Genomic DNA, 15,795 nt, shown 5'->3' with positions numbered 1-15,795 from the left:
AGGGGCCTAGTTATCAAGCCGTCTACTTTACCTGCCTTCGCCGGTTCAATACGCCCGCCTAAGCTCGCTTACCATCGCCGCCGCGGACCTGCAAAATTTCGCCTAAGTTATCAATAAATCTGTCAAAAAGCCGCGCACCAAGTACGGGGCGATGAGCAGCTGACTGTGATAGTTATCACTCATCCGATCTCGCTGCTCTTCGGCTTTTTGACAGCTTTATTGCTAGCCTGTCACTAAGCACCCACACTAACTACACTGTTCTACCCCCTATACCGGCGCCCCCAGAGCCCCCGCAACTAAATAAAGTTATTATCCCCTAAACCGCCGCTCCTAGACCCCGCCGCAACTCTTATAAATGTATTAACCCCTAAACCGCCGCTCCCGGAAACCGCCGCCACCTACAAAATACCTAGTAACCCCTATCCTGCCCCCCCTATACCGCCACCCTCTATAATAAAGTTATTAACCCCTATCCTGCGGATCCCGGACCTCACCGCAACTAAATAAATAGTTTAACCCCTAAACCGCCGCTCCCGGACCCCGCCGCCACCTATATTAAACTTATTAACCCCTAATCTGCCCCCCCTACACCGTCGCCACCTATAATACATTTATTAACCCCTATCCTGCCCCCCCTACACCGCCACCACTGTAATAAAATTATTAACCCCTAAACCTAAGTCTAACTCTAAGCCTAACACCCCCCTAACTTAAATATTAATTAAATAAATCTAAATAATATTTCTCTTATTAACTAAATTAATCCTATTTAAAACTAAATACTTACCTTTAAAATAAACCCTAATATTGCTACAATATAAATAATAATTATATTGTAGCTATTTTAGGATTTATTTTTATTTTACAGACAACTTTCAATTTATTTTAACTAGGTACAATAGCTATTAAATAGTTATTAACTATTTAATAGCTACCTAGCTAAAATAAAGAGAAATTTACCTGTAAAATAAAAACTAACCTAAGTTACAATTACACCTAACACTACACTATCATTAAATAAATGAATCCTATTTAAAACTCTATACTTACCTGTAAAATAAACCCTAAGATAGCTACAATGTAATTAATAATTACATTGTAGCTATTTTAGGATTTATATTTATTTTACAGGTAACTTTGTATTTATTTTAACTAGGTACAATAGTTATTAAATAGTTATTAACTATTTAATAACTACCTAGTTAAAAGAAATACAAAATTACCAGTAAAATAAATCCTAACCTAAGTTACAATTAAACCTAACACTACACTATCATTAAATAAATTAAATAAATTAAATACAAATACCTACAAATAAATACAAATAAATACACTAACTAAAGTACAAAAAATAAAAAAAGAACTAAGTTACAAAAAATAAAAAAATAATTTACAAACATTATAAAAATATTACAACAATTTTAAGCTAATTACACCTACTCTAAGCCCCCTAATAAAATAACAAAGCCCCCCAAAATAAAAAAATTCCCTACCCTATTCTACATTAAAAAGTTACCAGCTCTATTACCTTACCAGCCCTTAAAAGGGCCTTTTGCGGGGCATGCCCCAAAGAAAACAGCTCTTTTGCCTGTAAAATAAAAATACAACCCCCCCCAACATTAAAACCCACCACCCACATACCCCTACTCTAACCCAAACCCCCCCTTAAATAAACCTAACACTACCCCCCTGAAGATCTTCCTACCTTGAGTCGTCTTCACTCAGCCGAGCCGAATTCTTCATCCAATCCGGGCGATGTCTTCATCCAAGCGTGGTGCTGAAGAGGTCCATCATCCGGCTGAAGTCTTCATCCAAGCGGGGGCTGAAGAGGTCCATCATCCGGCTGAAGTCTTCTATCAAGCGGAATCTTCAATCTTCTTTCTTCCGGCTCCATCTTCATCCCGCCGACGTGGAACATCCTTCCTCCACGATGAACTCCCGACAAATGACAGTTCCTTTAAGGGACATCATCCAAGATGGCGTCCCTCGAATTCTGATTGGCTTATAGGATTCTATCAGCTAATCGGAATTAAGGTAGGAATAATCTGATTGGCTGATGGGGTACATGTTAGGGTGTTAGGTGTACACACTTCCCATAGGAATGAATGGGATGTCAGTCAGCAGCGAACTTGAACTTTCGCTATGGTCTGACTCCCTTTGATTCCTATGGGATCCGCCACCTCCAGGGCGGCGGTTTGAAAACCAGGTACGCTGGGCCGTAAAAGTGCTGAGCGTACCTGCTGGGATTTTGATATCTCCCAAAAGTAGTCAGATTGTGCTGAACTTGCGTTCGGAACATCTGGAGTGACGTAAGAATCGATCTGTGTCGGACTGAGTCCGGTGGATCGATGCTTACGTCACTAACTTCTACTTTTGCCGGTCTCTAGCCTTTGATAACTAAGGCGAATCAGCCTCGCCACAAATACGCTGCGGAATTCCAGCGTATTTGAGGTTGACGGCTTGATAATTAGGCCCCATAGTCTACACAAAGAAATGAGTGCAGCCATTTTGTAACCCGAGATTCCCTAGGTTAAAAAGCCTGTTATATTATTTTATCTCCTTTGCCAAGGTCAGTTATGGGCAGTTATGAATGAGATACTTGAGCAACAGGCATTTAATGTCCCCTTAAATATTCAGTATTTTGGACTTCAGTGTCCAAACTCTCACATTAATATGGATAATGTTTTTAAGAAAGTTTTTCTACATTGCAAAAGTACACAAAGAAATAACAAAGAAACATGTACAAACATACTTTTTTTAGAGATACTAAGGTTATGGCACTGCTTTTAAAAATTTAATTTTTATTTTGATGCAGGGTTGGGGCATTTAGCAACTCATATGACCGATTATCCGAAGAGCAACGTAGTGCAGTTTTTTCAAAAATAATCTCTTATCTCCAAACTACAGGTAATGTACACAAAATACAGTGTATGTATGTTGTCAGTAACTGTAAGAACCGAAATCTTAATATTTACTTGTAGCTAGACTTTAGCTCAATAATTTTCAGTAATGTACTGAAAGAACTAAACAAGGATATACAGATTACGTTACTTTTTTTATACTTCATTCTTAAACATAGATTATCAATATCATCCAGGGGCAGTTCTAGAAAATACATTGGGGGGGGGGGTGAAAATTTAATTACCATACAAATCTCTGGCACTGTGAGTCGGGTAGTCAGTTGACTTGTGTGAAGTCCAGGTAGGCGGTTACAGATTTGCTGAAGTTGAATGGGTGAAACTGGGTGAACTATTGGGGTCAGCGGAAAGTTCAAGGAATAAATAAGCACTCTAAGTATTGAATAGGTGCAAAAGACCATGTTAACCTCCTTCTAACCCAATGGTGAGTGCAGAATAACTGGTTGGAGTGCTTTTGCATGGAAACACCATTGACATCATCTAATACACTTAAAATATATGCTCATCATAATTTTACACATTACAATGTTTCAAGTTTATTTGCTGTTTTGAGAAGCTTTAAGATTTGAGGATCTCTATCATACAACCTGTACCATACAAAGCACTGCCAAAAAATCTCCGGTTAAGAATGAATTGATAGATCTAGTTTTAAAATTAGCAATATTTGCATTTGACCATTTTTTTTTGGTAATTTTGTTGCTAGGATCCAATTGTGACTCTGATAAGCCCACCAGTGAATGGATTTCAAAAAACTTTGCAAAATTTGCACAACTAGCCACCTTTGAACTCTTCCAGGGACTGAATGCAAACTTCAGTGTGGTAAATTATTTTTTGCTAATAAGTTTGACTTTTTACTTTTTTTTTTTTTACTTTTTTGTTATGCTCATTGTATTCATAACTACTGTGATCCATACAATAATGTTTTTAAAAGTAAGGCCCATTTTTAATTTACATTTATCTGCATTAAATGCTCCAGCTTATTGGACAGGGCAGCATTGGATATTCCTTTAAGGGACATAATACTCATATGCTAAATTACTTGAAAGTGATGCAGTATAATTGTAAAACACTGACAAGAAAATATCACCTGAACATCTCTATGTATAAAAAAAAGATATTTTACCTCACAATTTCCTCAGCTCACAAGAGTAAGTGCTGTGTAAACAGTTATACTTAAGTTACTGCCCAGCTGCAGGTTAAAAAAGAAAAAAGTAAGAAATGATCAGCAGCCAATCAGCATCAGCAGTGCTGAGGTCATGAACTGTTTTATTGTGATCTCATGAAATTTCATAGTAAACTTTCTTAAACTGAATAAGGAAATAACAAAAGTGTACATGAGGCAGGTCCCAGGACAAGCATACTGATTTGGTGCTTAAAGTCCTTTACAATGGGGTAGGAATACTTATGACATTGTGAGGTAAAATAGATTTGGTGCTTAAAGTCCTTTACAATGGGGTAGGAATACTTATGACATTGTGAGGTAAAATATCTTTATTTTTTACAGATAGATGTCCAGGTGATATTTTCTAGTCAGCTTTTTACAGCTATGCTGCATCACTTTCAAGTGTTTCAACATTTGGGTATTATGTCCTTTTAGTATCCAACAAAAAAAACTCTGGATAGTGACAGTCCGTAAGATACAGACTCTAGTAACATATGAAAAGACACAGTTCGTATCCAATCTAATAACGGAGTGAAGTGCACATACAAGGATATTCACTTAGCTTGGATCCAACAGATTCACAGGAATAAGTTATTCTGGGAACAGTAGTAATTCGGCATACGTGTAACCCCACTAGCTCTATAGCCTTGCTTACCGGACTCTTGCAGCGGGCAGCGGTATCTCAAATTATCTCTTCAGAATGCACTCGCTTCTTCACTGGTTCGGCTTAGCGTCCTCGTAGGAATCCATGTTGCGCAAGGTACCGCCCAATGACGTCCTCCATTTCTCTCATCCAATAGCACTGCAGCTCCTGCTCACACCTTCCCTGACAATATAGACTGTGATGAATGAACCGGCAAATACATAGGTTCACAAAGACGAATATTAACCACAAGTACAGATAAAATCCAAACTTTATTCTTTCTTTATTCAAAGAAACACTTAATTAAAAACGGAATTGCATGGAATTGGCAGCAACAAACAACTTTCTTTCAGCAAATTGGTGTGGCACTAATGGCTTACGCGTTTCAGCCCGAATGCCGTAGTCATAGCCTCAGTCAGGCTATGACTACGGCATTCGGGCTGAAACGCGTAAGCCATTAGTGCCACACCAATTTGCTGAAAGAAAGTTGTTTGTTGCTGCCACTTCCATGCAATTCCATTTTTAATGAAGTGCTTCTTTGAATGAAGAAAGAATAAAGTTTGGATTTTATCTGTACTTGTGGTGAATATTCGTCTTTGTGAACCTATATCATGTCCCTTTAACATAAAATTCTGATAAAAAAAAAAACTATAAAGCTCTGATTAAACTTTTGCTGATCCTATCTACCTACAGGTTCAATTACAATCCTTTACAATAAAACATATCCAATGATTTTCAATAGAAAAAAAATCTATTAAAGTCTATGCAGATTTTTGGTAGATACATCATTTGATATGTTTTCTTAAAGGATAGTGATTGACCCCTATTTGCTTACCCCTCCCACACACAAATGGGTTAAACACACAGGCAAATTCCCTCTTATGAGCCTCAAGTATTGTAGCCAACTAGGACCCTGAATTAGAGTATGTCACTTTTGCATTAGAATTCGCTTTTAATACCAGATACATTTTAGAATTTGAATTCCTTCCAATTTTCTAATAATGCACTTTATTCTTCCTTTCAGGAGTCTGCCCTTTCAGTATGTACTGGAACTCAAATTGGAGAATATGTTGTCAGTTCTGGAGCTCTGCAGAGTGAAGAGAAAATCTCTACAGTTTTAACAAATCTAGATACTACTGTAGAAGTTCAACAGTTCTTGGAGAAAGTCAACACTGTGGCTCCAGTAAGATTATCTATTATTCTATGTGTTATACCAACCATGACAAGCTCAACCAAGCGTCATTAGAAAGTTACTGTTTATTTTATACCCATTTGTATACTATTACCGTAATGTAACTTTTTATTGGAATTTTTACTGGAATATGACTTTAACAGAACCTGGAGTATGTTTGGTTTGCCAAATTCCTAGGGAAAATCCAAAGTCCATTCCATATAGCAATACATTATTATGAGTTCTATCAGTGAGTTCTATCTAAAATGTACAATATTTTTTAACTTATTTAATTCTAAAATGCCATCTTGTCATGATCAAATTTTAAGAACTATATTTCAAAATAGCTGGATATAAAATATGTTGTTTTGTTAGCAACATTTGCATTATTTTATCAGTCTAGGGACACACTCTTACCAGCCCCCCCGTGTGACCCCCTAACAGTTGTCATCCCTTACTTTTCCACAACCACTCTGCCAAGACCTGCCCTCGCTCTGACCTGCAGATCACCGGTGGGCCTCCTAAAAGCCCCCTAATGTAATCTCTGGAAACACCATTGCATAGTACAATTGTTTTCTTGTAATTAAACATTACCATTTGAATAAATATATTATCTAAAACATCTATTAAAAATCTTGGAGAAGGCTGTCACATATATGTATGTGTTTTGTTTTTACAGGTACAACTCAAGGAAAGCCCTTTCGTGGAGAAAATAGTTCAAACTGTATTTGAGGTCATTTCAGATGAATTTGATACTTTTTCTGAACAACAATGGAAAAATTGGACCCAAGTGTCCTTAGAGAATGTTCTGTTTGCAGTTACTGAAAAAGAGGTGGAAGCTATTCCTTCTCCATTGCCTTGTCAGTCCTATCAACAGGTGTAAGTGTTTGCTAAATAATCTAATACACCAACATCTCAATAGTTTATAATTTCGGGAAGAGTTGCCAGAAAGTTAAAGGGACATGAAACCCCCAAAAAATATTTCATGATTCAGATAGAGAATACAATTTAAAAAAAAAATCTAATTTACTTCTATTATCTAATTTGTTTAATTCTCTTGGTATCTTTTGTTGAAGGAGCAGCAGTGCACTACTGGTTTCTAATTGAACACATGGGTGAGCCAATAACAATCGTTATATATCAGCAGCTAGAACCTAGGTTCTCTGCTGCTCATGAGCTTACCTAGATAAACCTTTCAGCAAAGGATAACAAGAGAAGGAAGCAGATTAAATAATAGAAGTAAATTGGAAAGTTGTTTAAAAGCATTAACCAGTAGTACAATTTTCAGCTGGTATATAGTATGTCTCACTAATTTTACTTGTGAAATAACACATAAGATGTTTGCTGAATTTACTGTATACATTTAGTTACTCTAAGTTGCATTGTTTTCATGTTTCTTAATATTTAAACTATTTAAAGGGCCATAATACCCAAATGATTAAACACTTGACAGTGATGCAGCATAGCTGTAAAAAGCTGACTAGAAAATATCACCTGAACATCTCTATGTAAAAAAAAAAGATATTTTACCTCAAAAGTTTCTCAGTAGCCACATCCCATTGTAAAGGACTTCTAAGCAACAAATCAGTATGTCTGTCCCGGGACAGCGGAAGGAGCGAGATTACGTGCACACTCATCTTATTTCCCTATTCAGTGTAAGGATCACAGTAAAAGAGTTCATGACCTCAGCACTGCTGATGCTGATTGGCTGATTTTTTTACCTGCAGCTGGGCAGTAACTGAGTATAACTTTTTACACAGAATTTACTCTGGTGAGCTGTGGAAATTGTGAGGTAAAATATCTTCCTTTTTTACATAGAGATGCTCAGGTGATATTTTCCTGTCAGCTTTTTACAGTTATACTGCATCAGTTTCAAGTGATTTAGCATATGAGTATTATGTCCCTTTAAAGGGATATAAAAAGTGCAAAAGGAAAATGCTCTAGAGCAGTTCCTTAATACACTATTTCTTGACTATAAGTATGTGCTTAGCCCCTGCAAAAAGGTTAGACACATTACAGTCTGCTCCCATGCACCAATGCACTACTGGGAGCTAGCTAAACACATTTAGTGAGCCAATGAAAAGAGGCATATGTGTGTAGCCACCAGTTCTAGCTAGTATTTAGTAATGCATTGCTGCTCTTTAGCATACCTAGGTAGGCAGAGAAGAAAGTTATATATTAAGCATAAAACTTTAATTTTGACTTTCATGTTCCTTAAAGTTATAAGCATACAATAATACTCAATATTTTGCCACCCTACAGAATAAAGGGTTTTGACAATGCCTTTGAAGACATGACAAATGAAACAAAACAGACAATATACAAATCGCTCATTAAACCCCAATTCAACAACTTGTCATCCCCATCAGGTAGGTTACATTCGTAATGTCAGTCTAATATGTATTTTTAACAATGCACCACCACAGCAGAGGAAGAAAACACGCACTGTAAAGATAATATTACATCTTATTATGGATACAAAGTGACAGCTACATAACATATACTGTACATGCAAAATAATTTATATTTTCTTCCTTGCACCTATTACTTATTTATTATACCGAACACCTATTTCTCCTCTCAATTTGTATGCACCTTCTAGTGTGTACTAAAACAAACAGAGCACATACAAAAGCTGTTCCTCATTTGTAAAGTATTATATCTTTATCCATATGTTAACCCCTTAAGGTTGCCAGAAGGGTGCAAGCAGGGTACAATAGCGCAGTCCCGACACTTGCGGCATGACCTGCGCTATTCTTAGCAAGGAAACCCTTAATGACCTGCGAATGAACATGGTACTTCGTGGTCATTAAGGCATTAATAAATTATTCCTATAACAATTAAAAAAAAAAAAACACAAACATTTATATTGTCAGACATCACTGTTGTTTTCATTCAGAACTGACACTATACTCAATTTACACTGGGATTTATAGAGGTCACTTTTTCACATGTTCAGAGACAGATTATGGACAGCAACATGAAATGTATAATTATCTAAACTAAAACATATATATATATTGGATTTAGGTGTCATCTGTGGAACTAAAGATGAAAGGACACAGCAATGGTTGGATAGTAACTTTGGAAAGTTTGCTGTATATGTTGAGCTTACAGAGATCACACAGTGGAATAAGCAGTTTTCTCCTGTAAGTATGGGTACCTGATGTAGCTTGAGAAAATAAATTACCAAAAAAACAAAACAAATAAAACTAGTAGATAACAGCAACTCAGTACTAGTAACCTCAGGATAGTCTTTGTCATCGCCATTGTCTTCTGACGTTATTTAACATCTTGTTCAGATACTTTTTTGTATTTTATAAAAATTATTTTTTGACTAGAACTATAACCATTTATGTTCTTCTGAAAATGAAACAAGACTATGTTAAAAGGCAAAATAAAACAAAATGCAATTAAATGGGCATTAAAAGGACATTATACACAAGATTTTCCTTTTCATAAATGTCTTCTAGATTATTCATTTATATAGCCCATCTGGTTGTGTTTTTTGTAAAAATTTATAGTTTTGCTTATTTTTAAATAACATTGTGCCGATTTTTTTTAGATGGGCTTTTTTAGATGTATACTGATGTATACAGACTTCAGACTGCTTCTGTTTGTATAATGGGTCTTTTTATATGCGGGGGGGGGGGGTTCTGTTATCAGCCCCAGGCTTATTTGATTTACAGTGTTAAATTGGGAGCTTCTAAGTAAGTTTTAAAAGGTTTTTTAATGGATTTTTATATCAATATCTGTGCATATTATTCTTCATAGGTGTGTCTTTTACATGCAGTTATATGAAAATTGGTGTATACTGCCCCTTTAAGGTTGTTTTTTTTGGACAGTGCAAAAACTATAGTTTTCAGATTAAAATGGAAGGAAAATTTAAAATACATGATGAACATGGATTGATAAGCTTTTATTCATTATGTGTAATATAGAAAATTAAATGTTCAGTTTCATGTCCATATAAATATATGTTATGTTCTGAAGCCTGAGTAGTCAATTTAAAATCTAACATTGAGTGGGTCAATAGATAAAGGTCAGTGGGTATGAAAGTCCCCTAGGTTCAAACTCCATACAAGCATCCAATTTGCTTTTCCTGCTACTTTTTGCTGCATTGCAAAACCAGTCAATTAAAATATCTTGTATCACACCCCTAAAATGGCAAACCTTAGCACAGATTAACGTGTTGTCTTCAAATGGAATGTTCTATGACAACTGCTATTTTCCTTCTAGGCGGAAGTTGTTGGAACTCTAAGTGTGGATCAACTGGCGGAAGTGGTCTTAGTGAAAGAAAATATTAACAATGAAGAACTTGCATGCCAGGTTGTGGGAAAACTGAAGTCTGGTGACTCATCTCTTTCATATGAGTTCCTGGATAGTTTCAGTAAATTCTTCGTTCAGGTACTTAAGCTTCTATAGACAACTAAACATTTCTGTATTTGGCATTGGTTTCTACATGTAAATGACCATGTTCACTTATATTATGTAATTAATTTAAGATTTGAAGGCTGCCTTTATATTGCTACTGTAAACATATAACAGCATGTGGTAGGTTACAAAGCTGAAGACAATGGAAACTTCAAAATGTTGCTGTTTATACTATGAATGACTTTCAGCTTGCAATGTGCTGACTATAATGGACTCATTTTTAGTTAACTCTACTCGGTAAAAAGGGACAAAATGCCCTTTACAACTAGTATTACAAAATGTGAAACAATTTTAAAACATGCTTTCTGCACACATATTCAATAAAATCATATGAATATAACTAAACATAGGAGTCTGACTTAGATGTAAATTATAAAGTTTATTAAACATGAAAGTGACATTAGCTATAAAAAAAGTCTTTTATATTAAAGGTTTAGAGTTACTAAGCTTGAAAAAGGTACTTTGCAACAGACACTTTTAATAACGTATTTTGGCTCAATAATGTTAGCAATACAATATGCCCTATATATTTTAATTATTCTAAATGTTCTTTTATTGTTTAATCTTGCTTGAAATTCATTTATTTTTCTACGTAGAAAACATCAGATAGTATTTCTTTTATTAGAGTTTGTCATGTCAGTATTTCTTAACCTGTGTCAAATATATTTGTTTTGTTTCTTGCAGCTCAATTTGACACAACTGCCGAATGAAGCTATTCGTGTTAAGTATCTGAGCGAGATTATTAAGATTGTCACACCTGAGTTAAAAACCTACAGTGCTGAAAATTGGAAGCTATTACTTTCGGTCAGGCTTAAACCTTTCCTTTCAAGTATCACAGTCGAACAACTGGACGTTTTTCTTGCAAATGTTAACTGCGAAAGCTATGCAGTTATGTAAGTGCAAAATCTGTTGTTTTAGGTTTTTTAATTTTTTTATTTGTCATATTCTTTACACTGTTTTCATTTTTTTTTCTTATTTGTAGTGTGAAATCTCTTGATGAAATTTATGACTATCTAACAGTTAGTGCACGCGATAGCTTGTTTGAAAGCCTCTGGAAAGGTCTTGAACGCTTATTTGGTCTTACAGGTAATTTAAAAGTATATATATACACACACATAAACATCATATAAAAACATTAATTTAATTAAAATAAATAATATTAATTTAAATAAATTTGATATTGTAGCCACATATACCCACTGCAGACACTCTCACATAGTTGCACTATTAAAGGAAGTCGAAAGCATTTTTCTGTAAAATTGATAAAGTGTATCACTGACCACCAATAAACCAAAGTGAGTTCTGCTTATCACCCAATGAACAATCAGTACTTAAAGGGACAGTTCACCCAAAAATTATCTCCCATTTAAATTGTTCCCAATGATCCATTTCACCTGTTTGAGTGTATTAATTTGTTTACAGGTAGCAAATCTATTTTGGCCTTTGAAATAGCTGATTTAGCTTGTGGTATCCTCACCTATAGTGAGAGTTTTGATACTGGAGTCTCAGCTATTGAATAGCTTAAGTAAACACAGCCAGCAAAATAAATTACACTCCCAGTGGGGTACAGGATAGTTAAGTAATAACATGATACTTTTACTCTCTATGTATTGAGCTTTAGTTTTCCAGACAAATATAATATAAGGAAGCAAGTGTGTGTACACAAAGTGATAACATAATGAGATCTGATATTACCTGAAGCTCAACCCATTATAATAGGCTGTGGTTTAAAAGCACAAAACCAGCTACTTCATATACACAAATAAACCTGAAAATGCAATTTCTCAAATATTTTATACTCTGCAGCTGGTATAACAAGTCATTGGAAATGTATTAATATAAAAACAATTTTACAGTGTACTGTCCCTTTAAAGGTACATGAAAGCCAAGATTTTATTTCACGATTCAGGTTGTGCATACAATTTAAAAAAATAAAATACTTCTATTACCAAATTTGCTTTATTTTCTTAGTATCCTTGGTTGAAGGAGCAACAATGCACTACTGGGAGTTTTGCTGAACACATTGGGTGAGCCAAAGACTAGGGGCATATATGTGCAGCCACCAATGAGCAGCTAGCTCTTAGAAGTGCACTGTGATACATAAGCCTACCTAGGTATGCTTTTCAACAATGGAAACCAAGGGAAAGAAGAAAATGAGATAATTAGAAGTAATTTGGAAATTTGTTAAGAACGGCATGCTCTATGTGAATGAATAGATAGATATATAGATCAATATAAATTAGGCTTCACAACATGACATATATGTAAAGCATTAGTTTTGCACATATAGCTATGTTTAAATTAATTCCTATTATCTTCTGTCTTAAAAGGTTCTTCCTGTTTGGTTAGCGGGGAAGGAAGCAAGGATTGGCTTGCAAGGGTCTTCGGCAAATATGCAGCTTCTGCTCAGTATCAAGAGATTTTGACTCTTTATCCAGACTTCAATGGGGTCAGTAATGAGCTTGTTCATATATATACCTCTTTTCATATATATATATATATATATATATATATATATATATATATATATATATATATATATATATATATATATATATATATATATATATATATATATATATATATATATATGAAAAGACTTGTCCATATAATGTTTAAAAAATTAAATGTGCCATTGAAATGTGACATGATTGAATGTGTTTTTGCCCTAACTGCATTCAAAGGTAGGTAAACTATCCCAAATTTGTTAATTAATTAATAATTAATTGGAGCCGAATTATCAAGCGGTGGGCAGACATGATTCACTGTGGCAAATCATGTCCTCCCAAAATCGCTAAATGCCAACAGCTTACCCTGTCGGCATTTAACATTGCACAAGCATTTCTGGTATCTGATTGGGATGATTGCTGTCCGTCACCTCAGAGGTGGCGGGTGAGTTAGCGAGCAGCGGTTATACGACTGCTGCTTCTTAACTTAAGTTTCTGGCGAGCCGGAAACTTCGGAGATAGAAGCTATATTTTGTTGTGCTCAGTTTGTATTTTAATTATGCCACAAAAAAAACAATGGGCCCCATTTATCAATGCTTCAACATTTAGACAATCATGCGTCCGCTGAACCTCGCTGCAGCGATTACACAGTTAACTTTGAAATGTATCAAAAATAAGGCTTAATACACTTGCGTCAAAAAAGCCATGAGGTTCATCGGTCTTTTGATAACTTTGAAGCATCAATGGTTTCATGTTCCTTAAACGTGTCTAATGGAAAATCTGGTCTTGCATTTATATTTTCTTTTTTTGTTACTCTAGCTGGATGTAATTGAACAATTGAGTCCCGAGCAACTGGCTGGTCTGGCTGTTACTGATGAAATCCTTAATGATGAAAGCCAAGCTGATACAGTTATTCTGACCTTGAATAAACTATCCTATGACCAAATTTACAGCTTCTTGGCTAATTTCCAGGCCAATGCAGACAAGGTAATTTTTTTACTGTTATAACATGTATTATCTGAACTATTTATTATGTTATTTGGAGGCAAATTCCCTCTTAAGTATCTAAGGAGTTAATGGGATATAGAAGTAACTAAATATTTGAACCTATAGTTTCCATATCATCTCCACTTAAAAGGCTTGTTTTTCTTAAGAACAAGAGAGTGCAAAACTTTGACGCTCTTTGTAGAGTTTTTATAAAATTACAATTTTACACTACAGTCTACTGACAATTACAGTATTACAGTATTACAGTATTTACAAATCAGTGTATAGCACAATGAAAACACTACAACATAACAGTGGTAAACTATAGTTCTCCCCATAGACTCCTATAACTCCTATGAATATTCACTTGAATGGCTGCATGAGAAAAGCCTCCATCAATCATTTTTTATGGGTGCTGTTTTATTTACATAATTTCCTAAATTTAAAAAGCTAATGTTGTAGGTTATACTGTACTATATTGATTGCTTAAAACATTATGTAATCACATTCCCTTTAAATTAACTTCATCATAGTCTAGATAGCATTGTACACTATATTGTCAAAATATTAAATACATTTTTTTTTTATTCACAGCGTAATATTGTGTCTCTGCCAAACATCCAAATCAGGAGCAAGCTACTGGCAGTTTTTCTCAATACCCTTCGTGTCCGATTTAACACTTTCAGTGCAGGCCAGTGGAGGGATATTTTGATTTATAAACTGAAGCTCTTCCTTCCCAGTATCACCGTGGAACATCTTAGCTTTATCCCCAAAAGCATTGACTGCAGCATCTATCCAGTCATGTAAGAATCAATACTCTGCTTTTTTATTGTATATTATGCCTTTCTAGAAACTTTGATTTAAGGGACATGCAAGCCAAACTTAAACTTTCATGATCTGGATAAAGCATACAATTTATCAAACTTTCTTATTTTATTCTTTAATCAAATAAACCCTTTCTCTTGGTATACTTTGTTCAAATGCGCATGATTCCGAGCTGTGGTCACTATAGAGCAATATAGGGCTCCATGTATGCAGCGTAAGCTGCTCCCGAGGAGAGCTTACTTCCTGCAATGTAAGAAGCAGCGGTCATTAGACCGCTGATTCTTACACTCTTCGCCACCTCGCCAAACTCGCTCCCTTGGGTTGATTGACAGATCCTTCTCTTGCACAATTGGTTGCGCTATAGAAGGGGCGGGCATAACACACCACACTCATCTGAGTGTGTAATGATGCATATGGGCCGGAGGACAAACAGATCTGCTGCCCGTATGCATTGAAGGCGTGCGGACAACTTCTCAAGTTGATAAGCTTGTCCGCTCGCCGCTTGATTACATTGGGCCCATAGTGTCAACAAAGTGTACAAATAATGAGGTGTATTTGATACTAGATATAAATTGGAAATTAATTGTAGTCTGAATTGGGAATGCTTAATTTTGTTTTCATGTCCCTATAAATGTTAGGCAGAGCAAGGAGATGATTTTTGTGCTAAAAATCCCCAACAATTAGTTACTATGGGGCATATTTATCAAGCCCCTTCAGGCTCGCCGGAAACAGAAGTTTTGAAGCAGCGGTCTAAAGACCATAACTTGTCCACCTGCTCTGAGGCAGCGGACAGAAATCAACCTGATCGAATACGATTGGGTTGATTGACACCCCCTGCTAGCGGCCAATTTATCGATGTGCAGCGGACATGATACGCTACTTCATATCCTGTCCGCTTGCACATTGTTAAAAATGCCCCTATAAATCATGCATTGGCCATAGATACAGCAAATATTAAAAATGTAAGCTTCATATATATATATACTGCAATATATGGCTCTTATATGTAAATATGGCATATATTTCTTGGGTCTATAGCTTGGATTAATTAAAAATATAGGGACCTTCAGGCTCGCCGTAAACAGCAGTTATGAAGCAACGGTCTAAAGACCGCTGTTCCATAACTTGTCCACCTGCTCTGAGGCCGCGGACAGAAATCAACCCGATCGAATACGATTGGGTTGATTGACTACCCCTGTCGGCATTTA

General features: G+C 35.6%; 1 protein-coding gene across 1 annotated transcript in view; it reads left to right on the top strand.

Moving 5' to 3' along the window:
• Positions 1-15,795, top strand: part of LOC128642092 (uncharacterized) — a 75,895-nt gene that overhangs the window by 41,328 nt on the left and 18,772 nt on the right. Inside the window, exons 33-44 of the mRNA XM_053694752.1 lie at positions 2,816-2,907; positions 3,622-3,737; positions 5,748-5,906; positions 6,574-6,773; positions 8,157-8,263; positions 8,925-9,043; positions 10,134-10,301; positions 11,013-11,221; positions 11,311-11,414; positions 12,659-12,777; positions 13,595-13,762; positions 14,357-14,565. Of these exons, the coding sequence (XP_053550727.1) occupies positions 2,816-2,907; positions 3,622-3,737; positions 5,748-5,906; positions 6,574-6,773; positions 8,157-8,263; positions 8,925-9,043; positions 10,134-10,301; positions 11,013-11,221; positions 11,311-11,414; positions 12,659-12,777; positions 13,595-13,762; positions 14,357-14,565 (1,770 nt within the window). The remainder of the gene's footprint in view (positions 1-2,815; positions 2,908-3,621; positions 3,738-5,747; positions 5,907-6,573; positions 6,774-8,156; positions 8,264-8,924; positions 9,044-10,133; positions 10,302-11,012; positions 11,222-11,310; positions 11,415-12,658; positions 12,778-13,594; positions 13,763-14,356; positions 14,566-15,795) is intronic.

This window comes from Bombina bombina, chromosome 11 (assembly GCF_027579735.1).
Source record: "Bombina bombina isolate aBomBom1 chromosome 11, aBomBom1.pri, whole genome shotgun sequence".
NCBI lineage: Eukaryota > Metazoa > Chordata > Amphibia > Anura > Bombinatoridae > Bombina > Bombina bombina.
The sequence above is the reverse complement of the archived record's forward strand: the minus strand, read 5'-3'. Positions and strand labels throughout refer to the sequence as shown.